At 38.8% G+C, this 22932-nt stretch overlaps 2 protein-coding genes across 2 annotated transcripts; both read left to right on the plus strand.

Moving 5' to 3' along the window:
- LOC140243557 (sulfotransferase 1A2-like) lies at window positions 1-8547 on the plus strand. The gene is made up of 7 exons (XM_072323227.1): window positions 1-16; window positions 4096-4278; window positions 4919-5046; window positions 5440-5761; window positions 6531-6625; window positions 7153-7336; window positions 8441-8547. Exons 1-7 carry the CDS (start codon window positions 1-3, stop codon window positions 8545-8547), a joined length of 1035 nt encoding a protein of 344 aa, XP_072179328.1.
- Window positions 8548-13377: 4830 nt separating this feature from the next.
- Window positions 13378-20855, plus strand: LOC140243816 (sulfotransferase 1A1-like). Its single transcript, XM_072323483.1, has 7 exons — window positions 13378-13393; window positions 14687-14890; window positions 15396-15523; window positions 17149-17470; window positions 19210-19304; window positions 19889-20066; window positions 20749-20855. The coding sequence occupies exons 1-7, from the start codon at window positions 13378-13380 to the stop codon at window positions 20853-20855; spliced, it is 1050 nt and encodes a 349-aa protein (XP_072179584.1).
- The last annotated feature ends 2077 nt before the right edge of the window (window positions 20856-22932 follow it).

Genomic DNA, 22932 nt, shown 5'->3' on the forward strand with positions numbered 1-22932 from the left:
ATGTCTGGATCCAGTGGTAAGTGTTCCTAATTTGTATACTAACTGCTGCTGCTTCTTCAGTGCTGCTGATAGGCCTACTATACGCACTCCTCCTCTACTACTACTCAACTACTACTAGGCTTACTACTACTACTACTACTACTACTACTACTACTACTACTACTACTACTACTACTACTACTACTACTACTACTCAGGAACGGCGCAGTGTTTTCAAAAGTGTGGGGGCCCACTTCCAGTGACTTCCGGGTTTCATGAGCTAACAAAGTGATGACACCTTATGTATTCCTTTGTATGGTGCGCCGACCCTGCTACTACTACTACTACTACTACTACTACTACTACTACTACTACTACTACTACTACTACTACTACTACTACTAGTCTACTACTACTACTACTACTACTACTACTACTACTACTACTACTACTACTACTACTACTACTACTACTATACCTCTGTAACAACAACAACTACTACTACTACTACTGCTCATGACTGCTATACTACTACTATAACTACTACTAATTATGACAAAACATTTCTTATTGAACATATTATAGTAGTATATACAAAAGTTGGGACATTACACATATTCAATTTGAAGTGATCCGTTATATCTCGTAGTAAACATTATACCTACACCATAGAGATATTTGTATAATATTGTATCCACTCAATTGTAGAAAGGGGGATTAACAGACAGAATGAGAAGAAAAAAATAAATAAACAGATTATCACAGTCAGAGAAGCGAAGTTATCTATACAATTCAGTGAAATTCAAACATTGATATTAAGGCATTGGAATCACAACTATCTAATTCCCTTCGAACCCATTTTCAACCCCTTCACAAATAAATTAAATATATATTATACATACATAATGACTATATGAGTATTTTGCCAAACTGAATCTAATTCATCAAAGACAATAAAACGTCATTTGACTCCTATCTAGGGTAATGACCAACATTTCTCTAAAGAAGACAATGTGTCTTTCTCATGGAAATGATTGCGTTTTGCTATCTGTACTTACAAAAGATGAGAAAGCATTATGTTAAAGACAGGGGATGCTGGAATGGAAATGGATGAAATATATATTGATGAAATAAAAACAAAATACTCGACTGTGACATGACTGGACACTCATCTGGCATATCAGATTATTCATAAAGTCTATTATTAATTGTTTCTTGTACATTCTGTTGGAGAAAAAAGTGAAAATAAAGTTTGAATTGAATTGAATTGAATTGAAATGATCGGAAAAGTGATGAACTCGACTTTCAGTGGGGGTGCCATTTCATACACTTACATCACAATATACAGCTCAGAGTTACAATCTTACGTATATTTTTGGGACAGGATTAACTTTTGTTTCTGAAAGTTGATTTCATGAAAAAAAAAATATTACTTGATGGATTTTCAGATGGCTAAGAAAGATGGCGGTATCGAACCCCGATCATCAATGAGACAATAATTGCACCTGTGGAATTCTCTTGTACATCCAAAGAAAACTGCCATTATGTTTGAATGATTATAGCCAGTTGGAACTCCATCTCTTGAACCTCCTTGATTGTGTTATCATCTCTTATACAAAGGTGCCAGGTTGAACCTGATACAGCTATCACTGAATAAACAAATCAGGAGCTAGGGATTACCTCCAATCTTTTAATCTTACAATTCAACCAATGTTCTGATAGACAAAAGAATATTTGCAATTTTCTCTGTGGAAGAAAAATGAAAGTAAAGCTTAAATTGAAATTGAAACAAAGAAACGAGCAATACTAAACACGATGTTCCATAAAACATCGATACGCCTATGTACGTAGATCGGCATTGCATCCAAGGACAAAAGAGCGCCCGAGTGTTCCGCGAGAAAGTCCCGCCCTTGTTAAAGGGACTGTACAGTTCTGGTTGAGGTGATGATTTAGCTTTTAACGTTTTGCGAGATATTCAGAAACCACTCTATGAGATGTCAAAGAGCATGCAATTCAAAGGGGAATCAAAAGTTTATTTGATGAAAATCGGTTTTGAAATGACTGAGATATCCAAAAACAAGGTGAAACAAGAGATCCTAATAAAAAGACGTGGCCTCTTGCCTTCTACTATTATCACTTTATTTTGATATCTCAGTCATTTGAAAACCAATTTTCATCATATAAACGTTGAATCCTTCTTAAAATTACATGCTCTTTCATATTTCTTAAGAGATTTCTCATTATCTCACTTAAGAATGTTATAAACAGATAAACCTTAATTCACACCTCAACCAGTACTGTACAGTCCCTTTAATGCAAGGTAACTGATGTTGATACACTATGATAATAATATTAGGCCTACAAGGGAGCTATTGATATAAAGCACACCGACCACAGAAAACAGCTGAGTCAGTGTACCATTATCAACTCAATCTCGACAAGAGGGATTACTTAGCTGTACGAAGCACTGATGCATCTCATTCAAAAACCCTCCACAATACCACCGCTTGCTCGCATTATTACAGCGTAAACAGTTCAACAATGTCCAAGGTCCACCATACTTCACCGGGATGTCGTGCCGATTTCACACGTTGTTTCTGTAGATATAATTGTTATGATTTCATTTCTACTGTGCAAAGGGGCGGAGAAGGAAACTTTTACATGCGTTTTATTGCTATAAAAAGGGTCACCATATCCTTTTTAATAAGCGGGGTCTTCCAACGAGACCGGCGTGAGTGTATGTAATAATACGAATACTGATGATCATTTTTCTTTTTTAGTATTGTTGTCAGTCTTTAGTTGCGAGGGGGAAGAAGTATATGTATCATTAAGTGTGTATGTTTGAATGCATGTATCATTCATATATGATTTTTAGCATTTATGTGATACTGGACTCCATCGAAGAAGAGATAAGTACAGTGATGAATCTGAAATGAGCAATCCATCCATTTCGAAATCTCTGAATTGTTCTGTGTGTGTTTTTTTTAATGTGAAATGGAGAATTAAAAACAAACAAACAAACACACGAGTTCGGCATTGACAAAATGTCCATGAATCACACAGCCCACGAGTCATACAGCTCATGAGCTTGACACTAGGCAAATAGTATACAGGTGTAAGGCCCACGAGTCCGACACAAGGCAAAAAGGGCCCATGAGTCGCACACTAGGCTATTAGAATTAAAAGGCACACACGGGACCCACATTGCATACATTAAAGCCCCGTGATGCATTAGTGTCGGATTTGTGGGTCTTGCTTGCCCCGTGTTGAGCAGTGGGCCATATGACTCGTGGGCTGTATGACTCGTGGACTGTATGACTCATGGACTGTATGACTAGTGGGCAGTGTGACTCGTGGACTGTGTGACCCATGGGCTGAATGACTTGTGGGTATCGACCGCTTGACGTGCACCCCTGATAGCGACATCTAAACTAATGCGTGCAGCTCTGATTTCAAAGCCAATGCATGTTTCTGAGAGAATATTCTTCTTTTATATTGACCTCCACCCAATGAAGGCAAAGGCTTGTCAGTTTATCATCTGTGATCCAGATTTGGATACAATTTGAGCTGGAATACTTTTGTGTGTAAAAGGCAATTTTTACTTCGTTTTGGAAATTTCAAGAGCCATTTTCGATTATTTCTTTGGGATGACTAAATTTCGAAATTGAAATGAATCATTGATGTATACAACTTTACAACAAATTCTCTGTTGATTCAGCTCCTCTGTACAAAACAAGCTTTGTGAATTACCGTGTGTGTTTCTGCACTTGTTTTATTCGATATCTGCTGTTTGTCGATGATTATGTCCTCCTTATAATTAGTTTTTAAAACTCTCATATTTATTGAGTAAATTCAATCTGTAAAGTCAGCCCTTTTTCTTCGAGTTCCGTCCATGTCAAGAATACTAGCTACAAACCGATTTATTCTGTAATTTATATCAATCTGGCATTATCCCTGTAATTGTTTTAATCGGTGCACTGGTGAGATCAGAGTGATTGAATCAATAGGAATGTGTCTTTATCATCTACAAGTCTGCTAAGAAACTTTTTCTTCCAATTTTGTTGTATACTATCTAAACTATGGCCTCAATTTCTCTCTGCACCCTTTATGAAACAGAAGGCACCCCTGCTGCTGCTGGAACCTCCCTGGTGGACCAACTCCCGGATTGCGCCAAAAGTCTTTGCTATGAAAAGGATGGATATCTTCTCTCCCTCTTCATGACGCCGAAATGCATCGAGAAGACAATGGCGTTCAAAACTCGCCCCGACGACATTTTCATCGTCACCTACCCCAAAACAGGTCATTATTTCAGCTCTAGTGTATCACTTCTGCAACATCAAATTATCAAAGCCATCTGTTGATGTAGTGCAACAAATGTTGATGTTTTTGTTTTTTTGTTTTTATCTAAATCATTTCTTATCATGTTAGCGTGATTCATGTACATTGTTCACTGCCTCATTGGATAACAGCTTTCGTTGATTTGGCATTTTTATCTGTAGTAGAAAAAAATGAATGAAATGAAATGAAAATTAAACTCGGGATCCTTTCTACTCACTGTCTTTCCTATTTGATCGAACAGTATGGTTTACATATATTCGCAGTAATGGATGCTATAGTGGCAACACTGTTGAACAGCGAAAAAAGGACTATAGACCTTCAAGCGGGAGGTTCCCGTCAAGGGTCCACGTCCTTGACAAGATGTTTTTGTCTACCGTCAGGTCCGTCTTGTCCCAGGTATATGAATGAGTATCTGGTAACGCTAGGGTATTGATAATACCACGGCCATCTGGCAGATCAGTGGCAAAACTGAAGAAGCTACTCTGGATTAAAGATAAAGGAAACCATGTTAACACTAAAATCGGTAATTGTATTGTCGAAACCGGAAAGAAGAAATCTCGCATGTCTTGAATGTTGATCTCTTCTATTGCCTTTGGTCCAGGCACCACGTGGGCCCAGCTAATCGCGTACCTCGTAAAGGTGGACGGGAATGAGAAGGTGCTGGAAGGGAAACACATCATGAAGGAGGTGAAATTCTTGGAGACGCCGGATCTCGACTTTGATGAGGAAGTAAGCCCATTCTATTTCTCTTTCTTTGTTGATATGTTTATATTTTGATAATGATAATGCTACATGAATGAAAAAAAAAAAGTCTGCCAAGGTTCAATTTGTTCCCACAGGACAAAGGAGGGTATTACCCCCACCCCCCCCCCCAAAAAAAGGAAGAAGAAATAAATTAAAAATATACAACTTTCGAAATAGTTTGCTCTCCAAATCTTCAGCACAGGTGGTCTTGGGTCAAACATTTAAAGAATAACATCTTCTCCACAGTTTTATATCATTCTCTCATTTAACCAAATCCCTACAATATCATTCAAAGTAAGCATTACAACTTCATTACTATTTCTTACCACTTTGATTCTTATGTGTTATCGTTTTGCACTTGTTATGATTTGTTTCAAGTTGGCGCCCGTCAGGGAAGCAATATATAAGGAAATGGAAAGACCGAACGCTTTGAGCCTCATGCAGCAAATGCAAAATGCCCGTACAAACTGTGAAGTTGCCGACGCCATGCCGCACGATTCTGTGAGAATTCTCAAGACTCACGTGATGCCAGTGTGGCTTCCGGAAAACCTCCGCGATGACCCGAAGGTCAAGGTCATCTACGTGGCCAGGAACCCCAAGGACACGGCCGTGTCGTACTATCACTTCTGCATGTACATGAGAGGCTTACCAAAATACGAATCTTTTGAACAGTTCATGGAGGAATTCCTCGCGGGAAGATGTAAGAAAAATAGTTCGACACCCCCTTTCTCTCCTTACAGCTCCACCTGTCCTTCTGTATTTTCCTTATCTTCCATGGCATTGGTCTCGGGCAGCTCCTCCATTCCCACCCTTTTCTTAACCCTTTCTCTTCCCATTTCTAGCCCTGGTGACCCTTCTTGATCTCTTTCTCCCAAAGTCAAACTTTCCTAATCACCTTCTATCCCATACATCATTCACTCTTATATAGATGGTAAATATAAAGATGGTGAGAACTATACTCTTCATCGCCATCATCATCATCATCATCATCGTCATCATCATCAATTATCATCATCATCATCATCATCATCGTCGTCATCATCATCAATCATCATCATCATCATCATCGTCATCATCATTATCATCATCATCATCATCGTCATCATCAATCATCTTTGTCATCATTTATCAATATTTGTGGCATCATCGGTGTTATCATCATGACCATTTTCGTGTCCTACAGTCCTCCTCTTTCATTCTTTTGCACGTGTATAGCCGTTATCTAAACAATTTCTATGAAGTCGTTTGACTTGAGGATGAAAAATGATGTGCAGTTATGACTTAAGTTACGCAGTGTCCACTAGCATCACTAGAAAAGGAACTACTGAAAAAAAAAACCGTAATAAAAGTCTTTATCCAGGTTCAGTAGTGGCGTTGTTGACATCGTTAAGTTAAATCTGAATTGCTTGATGTTGATTTGATAAGACATGTCAACATTGACTTTGTTCATTTTAATATTGTTGTTACAGTGCCAGGAGGGGACTATTTCGACCACATCCTGTACTGGAGCAAGCTGAGAAATCACCCCAATGTCCTCTTTCTTACTTATGAAGACATGAAACAGGTTAGAGTTATCATTTTTCTTCTTCTCGCAAATTATTTTGGGTCCATCCTTTTTAAGTAAAAGTAAAATGAGGCTACAGAAGAATAATAATAAAAAACGCCTTTAAGTAGATGGTACCTGATGTTTTTCCAAATACATGAATCTATTTGATTTTACGCTGTCATATTACCCCTTGCATAGCAATATCCCTCGGTCTTGTGAGTGCATAGAGATATCTTAGGTCTTTTCTGAGAGCAATGCTCATAAGATTTCCGACAAGATTGATAGGCTTTCTGACTTGCCTTGAAGTTTTCTCCATCCAAGCGCAGGAACATGAACACAAGAAAAGTAATAAAACGCAATAATTAAAGCATGTAGCGCACTTCCAGTAATAAAAGTGAGGTAAATAGTGAAAGAGGTAAATAAATACTTATAACACACAATCATGTTTTCTTTCTAAATGGATGACAACGTCAAAATTCCAATATATAACGAAGATCTTCTTTTTTCCCCCCCTCTTTCTCTTCTTTCCTCATTCTCTCTCCAAGGATCCACGGAAAGCTGTGGTGCAGATTGCCGAGTTCATGGGCAAGTCGCTCCCCGATGACGTCATAGATAAGATCGTCAAACTCAGTTCGTTCGACTCCATGAAAAAGAGCGAGAGCACCAAATTGTCTGAAGCTTTCAAGGAAGAGATTGACTCGAGTGGCAACAAGGATTTCTTCAGAAAAGGTTCGTGTGCTCTGTCACCAGCATGCATGCATGCATGGAAGATTTGTATTCAAACGATTATAGTTATCAGGATCGAAGGATAAGACAATCCACGGGACATTTCATCTGTAGAATGGTTGTCTTCAGGATTCCTCACACAAATTCATGGTTATTCGAAACATGGGTTCGTCCATCTGTAGAATAGTAATCTTAAGGAGTCATCACACAGCCCCTTGGCTGTACGGTTCCTTATTCCGAAGACTCGGTACGAAGGTTCGTTATTCTGAATGGTTGTTAATCCCAAAATGAAAGAAGGTTCGTTATTCCGTAGGTTCGATATACTGAAAACGAAATAAGGCTCGTAATTTGGTTCGCCTCTTAACGAACATCGGAATACCGAACCTTCGGAATAATGCTCCAATATCTTTAGATTAACGAACTATATTTCCTTCTCTGATAGACGAACTTCTAGGTATAAGAAATTTGTGTGTTTCGGAAGAACGTACCTTCGAAATAACGAACTTATTTTATTTTTAATCAAAAAACCTTTAGAATAAAGGAATAGGCCTATCATTTTTTTCCCTCAGTGTCTGTTTTTCCTCGTACGGGTGACGCGGTTGCGTAGAATAAAGGGAGAGGATGATTTGCTGAGGGAACCCAACCAGTCGGATACCGTCTTTAAGTGTTAGCAGATATTGTCGGAGTGTTTAGGGATGCTTTCATGATCTATCTGTGTCATGTTTGCCATTGCTACGACATGGGCAATCGTATACGGCCAAGATAGGCGCCAAATAAACATGGAAAACCATATAACGATCTATCTCAAGGTTGCTAATTACATTGACGATCCCTGAAGAGAAAATGAAGATAAATTGATAAGATGCATAACCAGTGAAGTGGTCCTCCCAAAGTACTCACAACTGGACCCCATGGATGACCAACTAGTGCAGCTGAATATAAGCTATCAAGCCATCTTGTTAGATGGAAAATGCAAACAAACAAACAAACAAACAATTGAGATGTCGATGATGACGAAAAGGGAGAAGAACGCTATTTTCCATATTTTATACTGTCACCAAATCTGTATGTTGATTTATTTCATTTTCATTACGATTATTTTTACAGGGATTGTCGGTGACTGGAAGAACATCATGTCTGAAGATCACAGCAGACGTGTTGATGCTCTCTTCGAAAAGAAATTCGCAGGGACGGGGCTGGTACTAAGGAGTTAACCCGATCAACATCACCGCGACAAAATTCCCCGACTACTATATGCAAACAGATTGCCCTCAGTAATGACAGAGTTACTTCTATAGCTGCATGATCATGATGGAAACCTTTCTTTTTTATCATGATACAACATTACTTGATATCGGGCAGCAGTCACGAGTAGATCGGCTTTACTTTGATTTGCCCATTACCACAAATAAGGTTAATGGCAAATTTTAGAATATGCAAAATATCAGAATGATAGTTTGGCTCATAGAATACAGAGTACAATCATTGTACTGTAAGTTTTCCGTGCTTTATTCAAGGATAGCCCGAATCAGAAATAGCTAATTTGTTCAAAAGCACATCCAAAACCCTATGACACTGACTAGCCCAAGTGAAACCTTGATCATTAAGTAGGCTTACAAAATAATGTCTATTATATTTAGGCCACTCTAATAACCTTTTCTTGTTTTTTGTTCATTGACAATCTCTCATAAGGCGTGTCCAGAAATGAATGCCTTTCAAGAAAGACCTTGCATAGTGCCAACTTCGAGAACATTCCTATAAGTTCATCAATCTCATGTCGCAAAATATTAAGTTTTATTTTATTTTTTTAATTTCTCTGTCTGCATGTCAGGATCCGTAGGAATATTAACGAAAAACTAAATCAACATACCGATGTTATTGCTCCTCACATCTAAGAACGAAAATGTCTTCTGTAAAATGTTACAACCAAACAATGACATAAAAAACAACTTTACAGAAATGAATCTGATATTTTAAAACAGCCTAGTTCAGCGAGAAAAAGAGGGTACGTTTTATTTATACTTACTATACTGTGTACAAACTGAATACTGGAAGGAATGCAACACTGCGAAGAAAAATAATCAGCTCTACCTCGGAATGTGGAAATAATTCTTGTAACCTGTTACTGTTCAGAACATTCTGAAGTTATGAAAGTAACAAATAGCTGCACCTAATGAATTATAATACTGTCCTATGTTAAATGTAGTCACAAGCTTTAATTTAAAAATTTAAGAATTATTTGAAATAAAAAATAAAAAGGTGATATATATGTGACGATGATATTCAAGTAAGAGATGTTATGAAGTGGTAAGCAGTCTCGCATTAATTGATCTATGTAGTTCCATGTTCCTTGATACTTATCAATAAAGATGTTGCAAGCAGGCTCAAAGTCTGCCTGTTGCATGCTGTTATCACAAAGAATTATAAGCTCACCGAACCTAATCGCTTCACATTCTAGCTTCGATGAGTTTTCTAGACCTTTTACAGTTTTCCAATGACGAATGTCGAGACGTATGGCCGAGTGGTTAAAGGCGCCGTCTCAGAGACGTGAGGTTGCACTCGTGCGGGTTCGAACCCCACAAGATCACGAAACAAATACAACATACAAACTTTATTGAGAAAGTAGAAAATATGCCTTGATAGGTGTAGAGGAAAAAAATATAGATTTGAGTAAATCGATAAGATTTGGATCAATTTCAACAGGCCATGTTTGTGGTGGAAGACGGGGGGGGGGGGGTGGGGGACATTTCGTGAAGCGTTTTGGAAGATATTTTATTTTACTGTTAAAAGCTAATGTTTAGAAATCCTTGCATCTGACTGGCTGAGAGCAAATTTGTCGGAGACAAATTTGTCGGACAAAACACTTCATGAAATGCCCCCAGGAATTCGAACGAAACAGGCCATACTAAATATCATTACAATATGCTTCCAGTAAATTGAAAAGTTTGTAAAAAAAATTGTAGACTCTCACATATCAACACAAATAATAACAAAAATAATAATAGCAACTATATATATATATATATATATATATATATATATACATATATATATATATATATATATATATATATATATATATACATATATATATATATATATATATATATATATATATATATATATATTCATATATAGCATTTTGGTATTGCAATATATTAAGTTGTATCATATCAAATAGGGATATGGTAAGCTTGTTCTCCATCTGCTGTAGTATTGGAAATAGGAATTTAGAAGAGAGATAAGGAAAGTTAAAAAAAATAAGACTTTACTAGTCTTGAAAGTACAGCTGGAACGAATATTTGGAGAAAAAAAATACTGACATCTATACAGAGAAAGAGAGGGGCGAGGAAGAAAAAGGATGCACCGCCTAAATGTGCGTGTGTGTGGGGTGGATGTTGGTGTGTGTGTGTGTGTGTGTGTGTGTGTGAGTGTGTGTGTTTGCGTGTGTGTGTGTGAGGTGAGGTGTGTGTGTGTGTGTGTTGTTGAAAATGGAGTGGACTGCTGAAAAGCAGGCCTTGTATTCTGCAGTTCCCTCGTTAACAATAAGCAATTACATGTACTATACTAACAAAACTAAGGCAGATTGTCTGAAATACAGAAATGAAAACAAAATATACACAAAGAAAATATAACATAGACAGATGCACGTGCAGAAACACAGGGCAGCTTTCTTATTGATGAGGAGAAGCTTGGAAAGAATAACAGGCAGTCAGGACCACTTGTCGTTTTTGGCAAGTGAAAATCTTGCCATTATCGGCAAGAAAATGAGTTCTGTCAATAGCGGGCGGGAGCGACACTTCACGCGATATTATCGTTGAACTATCGGCGATCGTTGTTGACAGGAAGATATCTAAGGGCCTGGAAACACATACGTAAAGACTGGTCGCCGACCTCCAGCAAACGATAATTTCTGGCCACCATCAACGCCTAATCGGCGACCAAATCCCAAAAATTCTTGATTGCAAAGGGTGCAAACCGGTGACATACGGGTTTGACGCCGATTGCTCATAGGTTGCCGACCATTTGCAAACCGGTTGAAGAGCGCTTCGTGAACGTGGACAGCAACAACAATGATGATGAATTGCCAACTGCTTGCAGTTATGTTTGTAATCTGGTCGGTGACTTTATGAAGATCACTTTATTGGTTGCTGATTAGCTCCTGATTTTCGTTTTGGCTTCCGGAAGATCTCCGCGATGACCCGAAGGTCAAGGTCATCTACGTGGCCAGGAACCCCAATGCCGTGTCGTTCTATCACACAATCGCTCGGGGATTACAAATTTGTAGGACTGCATGAAAAGTATAGCGAGGTACCCGCACCTCGTCAGGGGCCCGAATATCGTCACCCTGCGTAAAACTGCTACAAGCGCAATGAACAAAAATTTACGCCCGGGACTGCGTTCAGTACGCTTGAAACTTTGCAGGGTTACCACAACCAAGCAAACTGAGGTGAAAACCAAACAGTTTTTCTTTAAAATCTTACATTTATGTGAGGAATATAGGTGTTATCAGTATCATCACGGTCACCCGCACACGTCTTGTATGTGCTTTGTTTATGGGAGAGTTGGGTGGCGAGGTGCGGTCCCCTTCCTTAGCGCACATGAATTCCGCATCGTTCGCGTTTGACGACGATAGCTGCAAATTTCCGGTATCCATCAGTGAACTTGTGGTTCCATTTGAATCTTCAGCATTTTCCTTTATGTGAGTGGGATTTCATAGAATTTTAGTGACGTGGTGTGATTGAAACATGCATAAACATTAACTATGACGAGGTGCGGGTCACCCAAGCACACTACCAGCTGTCCATGAGGAGTTAAACATGGCTCTGCCTCATTGCTCAAGAGGAAGAAGAAGCATGTCGCTAGCATTGTTGGGATTGCTTGTTGTGTTCAGGAAACGGTGCATAAATGAAAGTTGACTGCATCAAACACATTACTGTTTATAGGCACGACGATTGCACCGGCATTGTTTGCCGACCAAAATCTTCATGTCAAGGACCAGAACCTATGCAGGTTGTCGACCAGCCTGCGACCGGTTGTCGACCTTTTCACGATAAGCTAAGGACAGAAAAAGTTTTTCTCAAATCATTTTCTCGGCAAAAGGTTTTCGATGCAAGGTAGGCTACAGATTACTTACACACAGCCCCGATACTCCAAATTCATTGGCTCCGGTAGCAATAGCTTAGATTAAATCAAAATCAAGAGTCTTCATCTACGCAAATTCTTGGCGCAACACGTGCTTTGCCCAGAAATATATACACATGACATGTTCCCGTAAGACTACCCAATTTTCTTTGACTAATATCCTATGATTTAATTGCGCTACTGTATTTTGTCTATAAGGTTTATTTCATTTTCGGACTCAAGGAACCTGATTTCATATAAACTTTACGAACCTTCAGATTCACCTGTTTTTCATATTCGGACTGACGAACCTGCGGAGTAAAGAACCTTTGGACTCATAAACCTTCGGAAAACGAGCTTTCGGACTGACGAACCCAATTGAAATGACAAGCCTTCGGAATAACGAATTGAAGCCTATATCTTATTTCAATATACCAATGCAATATATTACATTATAGATATAAGTATGTATAGATTTTGATAACTGAGTGCTTGATAAAAAGCAAAACACAAAGGGACTATTCCTTTTCATCTTGCTTTTTCTGTTAGTTGGACTTTAAACAAATGCAAACAAACACATTTTAGAGAGGGGGAGCCTTGCGGGAGTGAGCAAATGCAAGGGACACACAACAGTCGATCGCCTCCGTGCTCTCATACACAGACAGGCATACAAACACTGCTCTCATTTGTATGGATATGATAAGCGATATATGACGTTGTGAGGTCAGCTAGTGTTTTGATATTTTTTTTCTTTTGATAACAATCTGTGCATCATAAGCACTGACCAGAGTGGCATTCTATATGCATTGACGGCTATGGTTAAAAGAGCTCATTAATCGGTCTGGAGACTTCATCAGTGTATTTTTTTTTCTTCACAAACACTTTCCTTTCTTTCATCTCTTGATTTTGAAGTCATTTCAATGTCTTCCTCCAGTGGTAAGTGTTCATATGTATGTTTGGTTCCACTACTATTTAGTGTGTAAGAAAGGCTGCATATAACAGCTTTTTACAGTTCAAAATTTGCGAACTGATATAGAACGGCACACGACAAAATGTGTCTTGACAGGCATTCCTATCCGTTTATTTCGCAAAGGAACGTTGAGTGGTGATGTATATGTATCTCTCTCTCTCTCCCCCTTCTCTCTCTCTCTCTCTCTCTCTCTCTCTCTATATATATATATATATATATATATATATATATATATATATAGGGAGAGAGAGAGATACAAATGTTGCTTCATCCATATTCGGATTCAGGACCTTCGAAATAGGTTGAAACCATCAAATCTTTTCAACTTTTCATCATCTTAATCCTCTAATCTACAGGAACGTAAATTTTGGCGGCCATCTTGACAACCTCACAATCCTCAAGAATGCAAATGTTGCATCATTCAGATTCTGATTTAGCACCATCGAAACACTGTAAAACTTGATTTTTGTGTCCAATTTTTCACCATTTATAAGGAAATATATAGGAATTTCAGATTTTGGGGCCCATTTTGGCCGCCATTTTGAATATCCCCAAACCATCAAGGGTGCAAGAGTTGCCTTACAGATTCGGATTCAGCACCCTCGAAATAGGGTAAAACCATCAAAAAAATAAAGAATAAAAAAAGATATCGGGCTGACGGTAAAACAAGGTTAGGCCCAAAATCTGACTTTGGCACCCAGACTATATGATGACTAGATTTCAAAATTAGAAAGATATTTCATTCGACAGATTCTTGTTTTACTCTGTTCCTCTGCACAGGTCTTACATGGTTTGTACTGTGTTCTTATGTTTCTGTCTTATTGATATCTGCTGTTTGTTGATGTTTTTTCCCCCGAATACTTAGTTAAAGCTTTAATTTTCACTGTATATACAATTGAGTGAATTCGATTTACTAAATAATCAGCAGGCTTTATTCGAGTTTCGTTCATGTCAAAAACACTAGCAACCAAATGAGTTATTCCGCACTTTTTATTAAACCTCCGCCCTGCCACATTAACTTCCTCTTCATATGTTTGCGTGTGACACCTGTGCATATTTGACCCATTGGCATAGCATGGGTTAACATGGAAATATCCTTTGATTCATGTAAACGGTGATGAAATGAAAGTGACGAATTTGAAAGGAAACGTAAATTTATTATGTACCAGTCTGTCAAGAGACTTTTGTCGCTACTTATTAACCTTTATCCCTGTACCCCACCCCCTCTCTCTATCTCTGTGTGTCCCTTTATGAGACAGAAAGCACCCCTGCTGCTGCTGGTGCTGGTGGTGCTGGTGGTGGAACGTCCCTGATGGACCAGATTCCTGCTTGCGCCAGGAGTGTTTGCTATGAGAAGGATGGAGTTATTCTCCCACTCTTTGTGACTCCAAAGTGCATTGAGAAGACCAAGGCGTTCAAAACTCGGCCCGATGACGTTTTTGTCGTCACCTACCCCAAAACAGGTGATATTTCACCTCTCGTACATACTTTTCTCGACAGCAGCTTGCAACATTGAATAATCACACTCAAATCAGGATCTCTTGTGTTCATTGTCTAATGCTGTCTGGCCATTATTTGATTGGACAGTATGGTTGAAAAGAAGCAATATATCTCTGACTTAATCAGGTTTGATTTTACATCGTTATAGTAAAGAATGTTTGGTGAGGGATCTGTGGTACATCTGATAGACTTTCAATCGGAAGGTCCCAGATTCGACTTCCCTCAAGTGCCTCTGTCCTTGGACAAGATGTTTTTATCCACCATGTCCCTCTCGACCCAGGTGTATGATATCCTGTACCTGGCAATGATAAGATAATGATAAAGACAAGACCCTCTGGTTAAAAAGTGGCAACAGGACAGAGGTTACCCTGGATAAAAAGACCATATTGTGTTTTTCATCTATAATGATGGAACCGCAAAGTTTGCATTTCACATTAATGTCAATTAGTTTCCCTTGCACTTGTTCAGGCACCACATGGGCCCAGCAGATCGCGTACCTCGTAAAGATGGACGGGGACGAGAAGGCATTTGAAGGGAAGAACGTCACGATTGAAGTAAAATTCTTGGAGACGCCAGATTTCGAGTCCATGAAAGAAGTACTTACAATCTCATTCCCTCTCCTTTTGAGCATATATATATGCTCAAAAGGAGAGGGAATGAGATTGTAAGATTGTAAGATTGTAAGATTGTAAGTGTGTGTGTGTGTGTGTGTGTGTGTGTGTGTGTCGCTACTGATGAGCGTACACTTCGATTCACATAGTCACTGTCTCATGTCTGACGGGCGATATTCGTGGATTCGAATATACCCCGAGGGCAGCATAAATGATGATCGATTCTGTCGGGCCACCCATGTCTCCCCCACACTTCCGGGTCTTCAAATACACTCTGCACATCCTGCCTTGCCTCGTCGCTACAGTGGCATTGTCCTCTTTAAATAGACTAGCTCCCTCATCTGTCCATACTCCTGGGGGACATTTCATGAAGTGCAGTTATAAGCTTGGGGGTACTGAAATCTTTGCATCTGATTGGCTGAGAGCAAATTTGTAAGACAAATTTGTCGAACAAAACGCTTCATGAAATGCTCCCCTGGTGTGACTTGATGGTCAACTGCCTCACGATCCGAAACTGCATTCTGAAGGGCACAAACCTTTCCAGCTCTGCCATGGGATTTTCATATTCCCCATATATCACTCGCCTCGAGATCCATGACGTCATCCAGTACTGTCTGATTTTCTTAATCCAACCATTTAACAGGAGAACAACAACTGTAACTTCCTCTTCGTCCTTCTGAGCAGACTTTAACTCTGTGTTTTCGAATTATCCAGCAGAACCATGCTGAATCCTCATTGACAGCTAGTAGTACTTCTGAGCAGTCATACACATTTGTAATCCTGTAGCAATTGCTGCCGAGCCCGAAAAGAAAATCAGCACCCAATCGGCGGCCAATTTTAATCAAAGTGGTCTTAATTATTTAAAGTTGCCGACCATTTGCAAATATGTCTGCGACCAGTCGCCCATTAAACACCAGGGTTGTTTGTTCTTGTCCGTAAAACGTTCGCAAAGCGCTCTCCAACTGGTCGTCAAATGCCAAATGGTTTGCCATTGGTCAGCAACCGGTCAGCAACCAGTGGCCGGCCGATCAAAATTTGGGGGTTTGGATGCCGATAATTGATAGTCGATGGTCACCGGAAATTTTTGGATTCAAACAATACAGATAAAATGAACTCCAGAAATCTTAATTCCAAATCTTAGTTTAAAAAAAAAAATTATAAGGCATATATGTTCAGAAGCCGTTGTCCAAGTCAAGCGACTTGCTTATTGATAACGGTCTCCCCCACCTGTACACTTAAGGATCTGTAATGAAATTCATGTATTATTTCACATAATTATATACTTGTAATGTGAAATCTTGATGTTTGTATTTCTATGACTTGTGAATAATATGTTTGATATTGTTAAACTTATTTTCTAATATGTACAAGTGGAGAAATAAAACTTACTGAAACTGAACTGAAATCATCGGCATGAACCTGATAAAGGTCTGTGTTCAATAATTGATAAAAGATATTTATCTCCTTCATCGCGTTCATTCATATTATCCTCTCGCGACCATAATATCGCTACAATATCAAAATAGCAACAAAACGATTTTATGACTGTATCTATCACTGTGATTCTTATCCCCAATAATGCACTTAAATGTCTTATTACTTGTTTTAAGTGGCCGACTGCAAAGGAAACAAAGAATGAATCAAGCACAGGATCGAAGGCATTGGGACTTCTTCAACAGATGCAAACTGCCCGTACAAGCTGTGATGTTGCCGATGCCATGCCTTACGATTCTCCCAGAATTCTCAAGACTCACGTGAGGCCAAAATGGCTTCCGGAAGACCTCCGGGATGACCCGAAGGTCAAGGTCATCTACGTGGCCAGGAACCCCAAGGACACAGCCGTGTCGTACTATCACTTCTGCATTTACTTAAGAGCCTTGCCCACATACGAGTCCTTTGACGAGTTCATGGAAGAGTTCCTCGCTGGGAGAGGTAAGAAGAACCATTCTACTCCACCATCACCTCCCCCTTTCAAGGACTCAATTCTCACAACTGGTCTTTCTCTTACCTTATATGACATTTTTCTTGGTTAACTATTTTATTCCAGCTCTTCTTTTTTTTTTAGCCCTTTACTTTTCTATTCATATTAATGGCTGTGACATAATCATTGTGTCATTTGTTTATACTTAACTCTCTATTCTTCATTGCTTTGTAAAATCTTTCAAGTCAAGCTTTTTTATTCTTTGTGACGATGAAAAAAGTAAGTATAATCAGAATCATCTCCATCATCTTCGTCAAAAATTATCTTTGTCAGCATGATTTTTCAATATCTCCCTCATAATTGTTATGATAGTCGTCATCATTATCGTACACGTGTCCCTGATCATCCTTTCTCTATGCTGGAAAGTGTCCTCCGGTTTTATTCTTCCACGTGTGTAACTGTAAAGGGCTGTTTTCATTGAGGACGATATTGATTTGCGAAGGATGCGAATGTCGAATAAAAAAAAAAGAAGAAAAGTCCAACATTCAGAAAAGCTATTCCTCCAAATGTGTCCCCGATATTGGAGCTGTAAACCATTTTCTTGCACAGTTTGTGTTGGTTGTCACAACGCATGTGCGAATGTCGTTTGTATCAATGCTGAACTGCGGCCAGTCCACATACAAAAAGAGCACGCGACAAAAATGTGCAGTGCAAATGCTTATTGATTTTTGTTGATTCATGACACCCTAAACATCAATTATGATGATCAGCGGCCAAATGAATATCTAAATATATGGGCATATATTCTATGCTTATATTTCTACTATTTTTCTCTAGATTCCATGGATTCGCCCACAAAAAAAAAAAAATCTTCCACATGCACCAAGATTCTGGCAGTGACATTTATTATGATGATTTACAAAATGCATTGAAACGCACCTTTTCCTAATGTTTCCATGTTACTGAAAGACATTGCAGGGAAACATGCACCAACCGTTCGTTGGAATGTTTCAAGAAGTAGGTACGCCAGAAATGGCCGGAAGAACTTTGCTGCTTTCAAGGGACATACGCGAGAAAGAATCTGTTTGTGGTTTCGCGAAGATTTTTGAAAACATCGCGCACTTCTAGAATATGTCATGCTCATAAAAGTGTGACGAAGAGTTTAATGCATTTCGACAACAATCAAGATAACAAATCGGGATGCTGAACACGTTGGCAACATTTTTTTTTAACACCCGCCGAGCTAAAAGCGACGCCCTGATGAATCCGACTTGGTTGGTCGACTATCAGGTGAGTATCAGACGTGTAGCACGTGATCTTCATCGGACGATCTTGCATCATCGGTTCACCGCCCGACTTGTCAGGCACTGACCTGATAGTCGACCAGCAAAAGTCGGATCCATCAGACTGCGATCCGATACACTTCTGTTGATGGCCGGGAGCAACATAGTTTGCTTTCGATGAGTGACCGATGGAAAGAAATCTATGTGGAATGGGGGTATAAGACTTTGCCATTTTTCGTCTTCAGCATCCTTTTCTCTAGCAGTTTCAATGAGATCTTTTGAGGATGAGAAATAATGTTGCACCGTGACATTTAGTTATGCTCCACCTGCGTAACGGCTTGAAGAAAAGAAATAAAAAAATTCTAATCCACCTTCCTGACATTAGTAAGACAGGTCTGGATTGCTTGGTCAAGATTTGATAAGATTTCTCAATATTCACTTTCTTTATCTTGATGTTATTGTCATAGTGCCGGGAGGAGACTATTTTGACCACACCCTGTACTGGACCAAGCTAAGAAATCACCCCAACGTCCTCTTTCTTGCTTACGAAAACATGAAACAGGTCAGAGTTCTCATTGTTTTTCTTCTTGGCTATAAATACGTCAGTCATTTTGACCCGTCTTTTCAAACAGTGACCTACTATTACCTAGAAAGTTGCAGTTTGCGCATGAGCAAAGGTAACTGACGTTGTGCAAAAGGCGTGAATCTATTGAAACTTACTCTGAACATGATAAACCCTTGTAAATCAACATCCTCGGGATTGTTATCGGTCTCTTCAGAAAGAAAGGGAGAGAGATGGAGGGCGAGAGAAAGAGAGAGAGAGAGAGACAGAGAGGGAGGGGGGTTGGGAAGACAGCTTACTGTGTCATGTTCATTAAAAAAAAACCAAACAGATTCTTTAAGAAGATGTTCCTGGCATGTTCTTGTTTTTCCTCCAGTCAGATCCCAATAACCTTGTCAAACAACCAAAACATTAAGCGTATAAAAATAATAAGAGTATGCAACGCACTTCAGACAATAATTCCGAAATTGATAAGAGATCTCAGATAACACCCAAACTCTTTTTCCTTTAACAGTTATGAGAACGTCAGAATACAGATAAAAACGATTTAATCTCCTCTCTTTCTTTCTATCCGTCTCTCCAAGGATCCGCGGAAAGCTGTCGTGCAGATTGCCGAGTTCATGGGCAAGTCACTCCCCGATGACGTCATTGATAGGATAGTCGCCCTCAGTTCGTTCGACGCCATGAAAAAGAGCGTCAAAGCGTCTGAAGCCTTGAAGGACGAGGTTGACGAAAGTGACAACAAGTCGTTCTTCAGGAAAGGTTCGCGCAGTTTGTCACCTGCATGTATGCATGAAAGATTTTTTTTTTTTTATATATTTCAACCATTGGCAAGATAGAAAGTTAGAAACTTTATGAGCGACTCCATCTGTAGAATGGTTGTCCCAGGGAGGTGACAGGAAAAAACTCTCATCTCCCTGGTTGTCCCAAGGAGTCCTCACACAACTCCGTTGTTGTTTGAAATACCTGGAGCTCGCAGTGACCAGCCTCACATGTAGCATCCTCTTTTCTGCATAGGTTTCCCCACACATTATCATATTCTGACCTTGTATGAATATGACACACTCTAGACCCGTGCTTCTAAACTTTTTCAACCCAAAGCCCACTTTGGCTCCTACATTTTTTTTTTTTTTTTTTTTTTTGGGGGGGGGAGGCTCAGGAAGAAAGAATGGAATATGGCAGGAAGAAGATGAAATAAACGGAAAGGGGAGAGGTAGTAGATGACGTGTTCATAACTCACTGGAGTGGTCCGCCCCACGTAGGCCCTACTAACAACTCAACCGGGGCTGAATATGGGCTATCCAGCCATTTTGTCAGATGGAAAATGAAGGCAAACGAGATGTTGATGATGACAAAAGGGGAGAAGAGAGCGGTTTCCTTATTTTATGCCATCTCAATGTTTGTCTGTTGATTTATCTTATTTTCATTATGACTGCTCTTACAGGGATTGTCGGTGACTGGAAGAACATTATGTCTGAAGATCACAGCAGACGTGTTGATGCTCTCTTCGAAAAGAAATTCGCAGGGACGGGGCTGGTACTAAGGAGTTAACCCGATCAACATCACCGCGACAAAATTCCCCGACTACTATATGCAAACAGATTGCCCTCAGTAATGACAGAGTTACCTCTATGGCTGCATGATCATGATGGAAACCTTTCTTTTTTATCATGATACAACATTACTTGATATCATGCAGCAGTCACGAGTAGATCGGCTTTACTTTGATTTGCCCATTACCACAAATAAGGTTAATGGCAAATTTTAGAATATGCAAAATATCAGAATGATAGTTTGGCTCATAGAACACAGAGTACAATCATTGTACTGTAAGTTTTCCGTGCTTTATTCAAGGATAGCCCGAATCAGAAATAGCTAATTTGTTCAAAAGCACATCCAAAACCCTACGACACTGACTGGCCCAAGTGAAACCTTGATCATTAAGTAGGCTTACAAAATAATGTCTATTATGTTTAGGCCACTCTAATAACCTTTTCTTGTTTTTGTTCAATGACAATCTCTCATAAGGCGTGTCCAGAAATGAATGCCTTTCAAGAAAGTCCTTCGAGAATATTCCTAAGTTATCTAATCTTATGTCGTAAAATAGTATGTTTTTTTTTTAATATTTCTCTCTATTCCCACGTCAGGATCTAAAGGAATATTAACGAAAAACTAAAACGAGAGGATACTCGACTCACCTTATGTTATTGCTAACAACATCTAAGAACGAAAAGGTCTTCTGTAAGATGTTACCACCAAACAATGACATAAAAAAAAACTTTACAGAAATGAATCTGATACGTTAAAACAGCCTAGCTCAGAGAGAGAAAAAAGGTACATTTTATTTCTGCTATACCGTGTACAAACTGAATACTGAAAGGAATGCAACACTGCGAAGAAGAATAATCAGCTCTATCTCGGAATGTAGAAAAAATCTCACTAAGATTTTCTGAACATTTTTATGTTGTGAAAGTAATGAATATAGCTGCACCCAATGGATTATTATACTGTCCGATATTAAATGTTGCCACAAAGCTGTGATTTAAGAATTATTTGAAATAAACAAAATAAAATTATTTGAAATAAACAAAATAAAATTATTTGAAATAAACAAAATAAAAAGGTGATGTGTATGTAACGATGATATTCAAGTAAGAGATGATATAAAGTGGTAAGCAGTCTCACATTAATTGATCTATGTAGTTCCCATGTGCTTGATACTTATCAATAAAGATACTGCAAGCAGGCCCAAAGTCTGCCTATTGCATGCTGTTATTACAAAGAATTATGAGCTCACTGAATCTTGCTTCACATTCTGGCTTCGGCGAGTTTTTCAGACTTTCAACTTTCGAATGACGAATAAAACATTCCAACTTTATTGAGGAAATAGAAAATATGCCTAGGTAAGTGTAAAGGAAAAAATGTAGATGTGAGAAAATCAATAAGATTTGGCTCAATTTCAACAGGCCATATGTTTGTGGTGGAATATTATAATTATGATGACTTCATGAAACTGACTCGAGGAAAATTAAAATATCATCGTAATACGCTTCCAATAAATTGAGAAGTTCCATAAAAGTACGTAATTCGTAGAATCTAACTTACTCATGCACACAATGATAATGATAATGTGTATGATAAGTATGTATATTTACTTATATCTATACAAGTACACATGGTGTCTGTGTGCATGTGTGTGTGTGTGCATGTGTGTGTGTGTGTATGTGTGTGTGTGTATCAATAGCGAGAGAACAGAAACAAAAATCTTCGGAAACTTATCATGCTGTACACCAACAATTTGTTTTCGATGCAAGGTAGGCTAGAAATAACCCCCACACAACCCCCAATACTTAATTGCGATCCGGTACAACAGCTCAGATGATATCAACAGCAAGATTACTGATCTACACCACATCTAATGTTTTGTTGGAAAAAAGAAGAATGAAAATAAAAGGATTGAAAATTGAAATTGAAATTGAAATTTTCCTTTTTTTCGGATTAACAAACCTTCAGAATCGCCACTTTTTAATACTCGGACTGACGAAGATACGGAATAAGAAATCCTCGGACTCGATCATAAACCTCCATAAATGGTAAAAACGAACTATTGGACTAAATGAACCCTCGG

The sequence above is a fragment of the Diadema setosum genome, chromosome 20 (assembly GCF_964275005.1).
Source record: "Diadema setosum chromosome 20, eeDiaSeto1, whole genome shotgun sequence".
Classification (NCBI taxonomy): Eukaryota; Metazoa; Echinodermata; class Echinoidea; order Diadematoida; family Diadematidae; genus Diadema; species Diadema setosum.

Coding starts and splice junctions, on each gene's coding strand:
- LOC140243557 (XM_072323227.1), top strand. Junction 5,762..6,530: donor GGAATTCCTCGCGGGAAGAT/GTAAGAAAAATA, acceptor TTGTTGTTACAG/TGCCAGGAGGGGACTATTTC. Junction 7,337..8,440: donor CAAGGATTTCTTCAGAAAAG/GTTCGTGTGCTC, acceptor TTATTTTTACAG/GGATTGTCGGTGACTGGAAG.
- LOC140243816 (XM_072323483.1), top strand. Junction 14,891..15,395: donor CGTCACCTACCCCAAAACAG/GTGATATTTCAC, acceptor GCACTTGTTCAG/GCACCACATGGGCCCAGCAG. Junction 17,471..19,209: donor AGAGTTCCTCGCTGGGAGAG/GTAAGAAGAACC, acceptor TTATTGTCATAG/TGCCGGGAGGAGACTATTTT.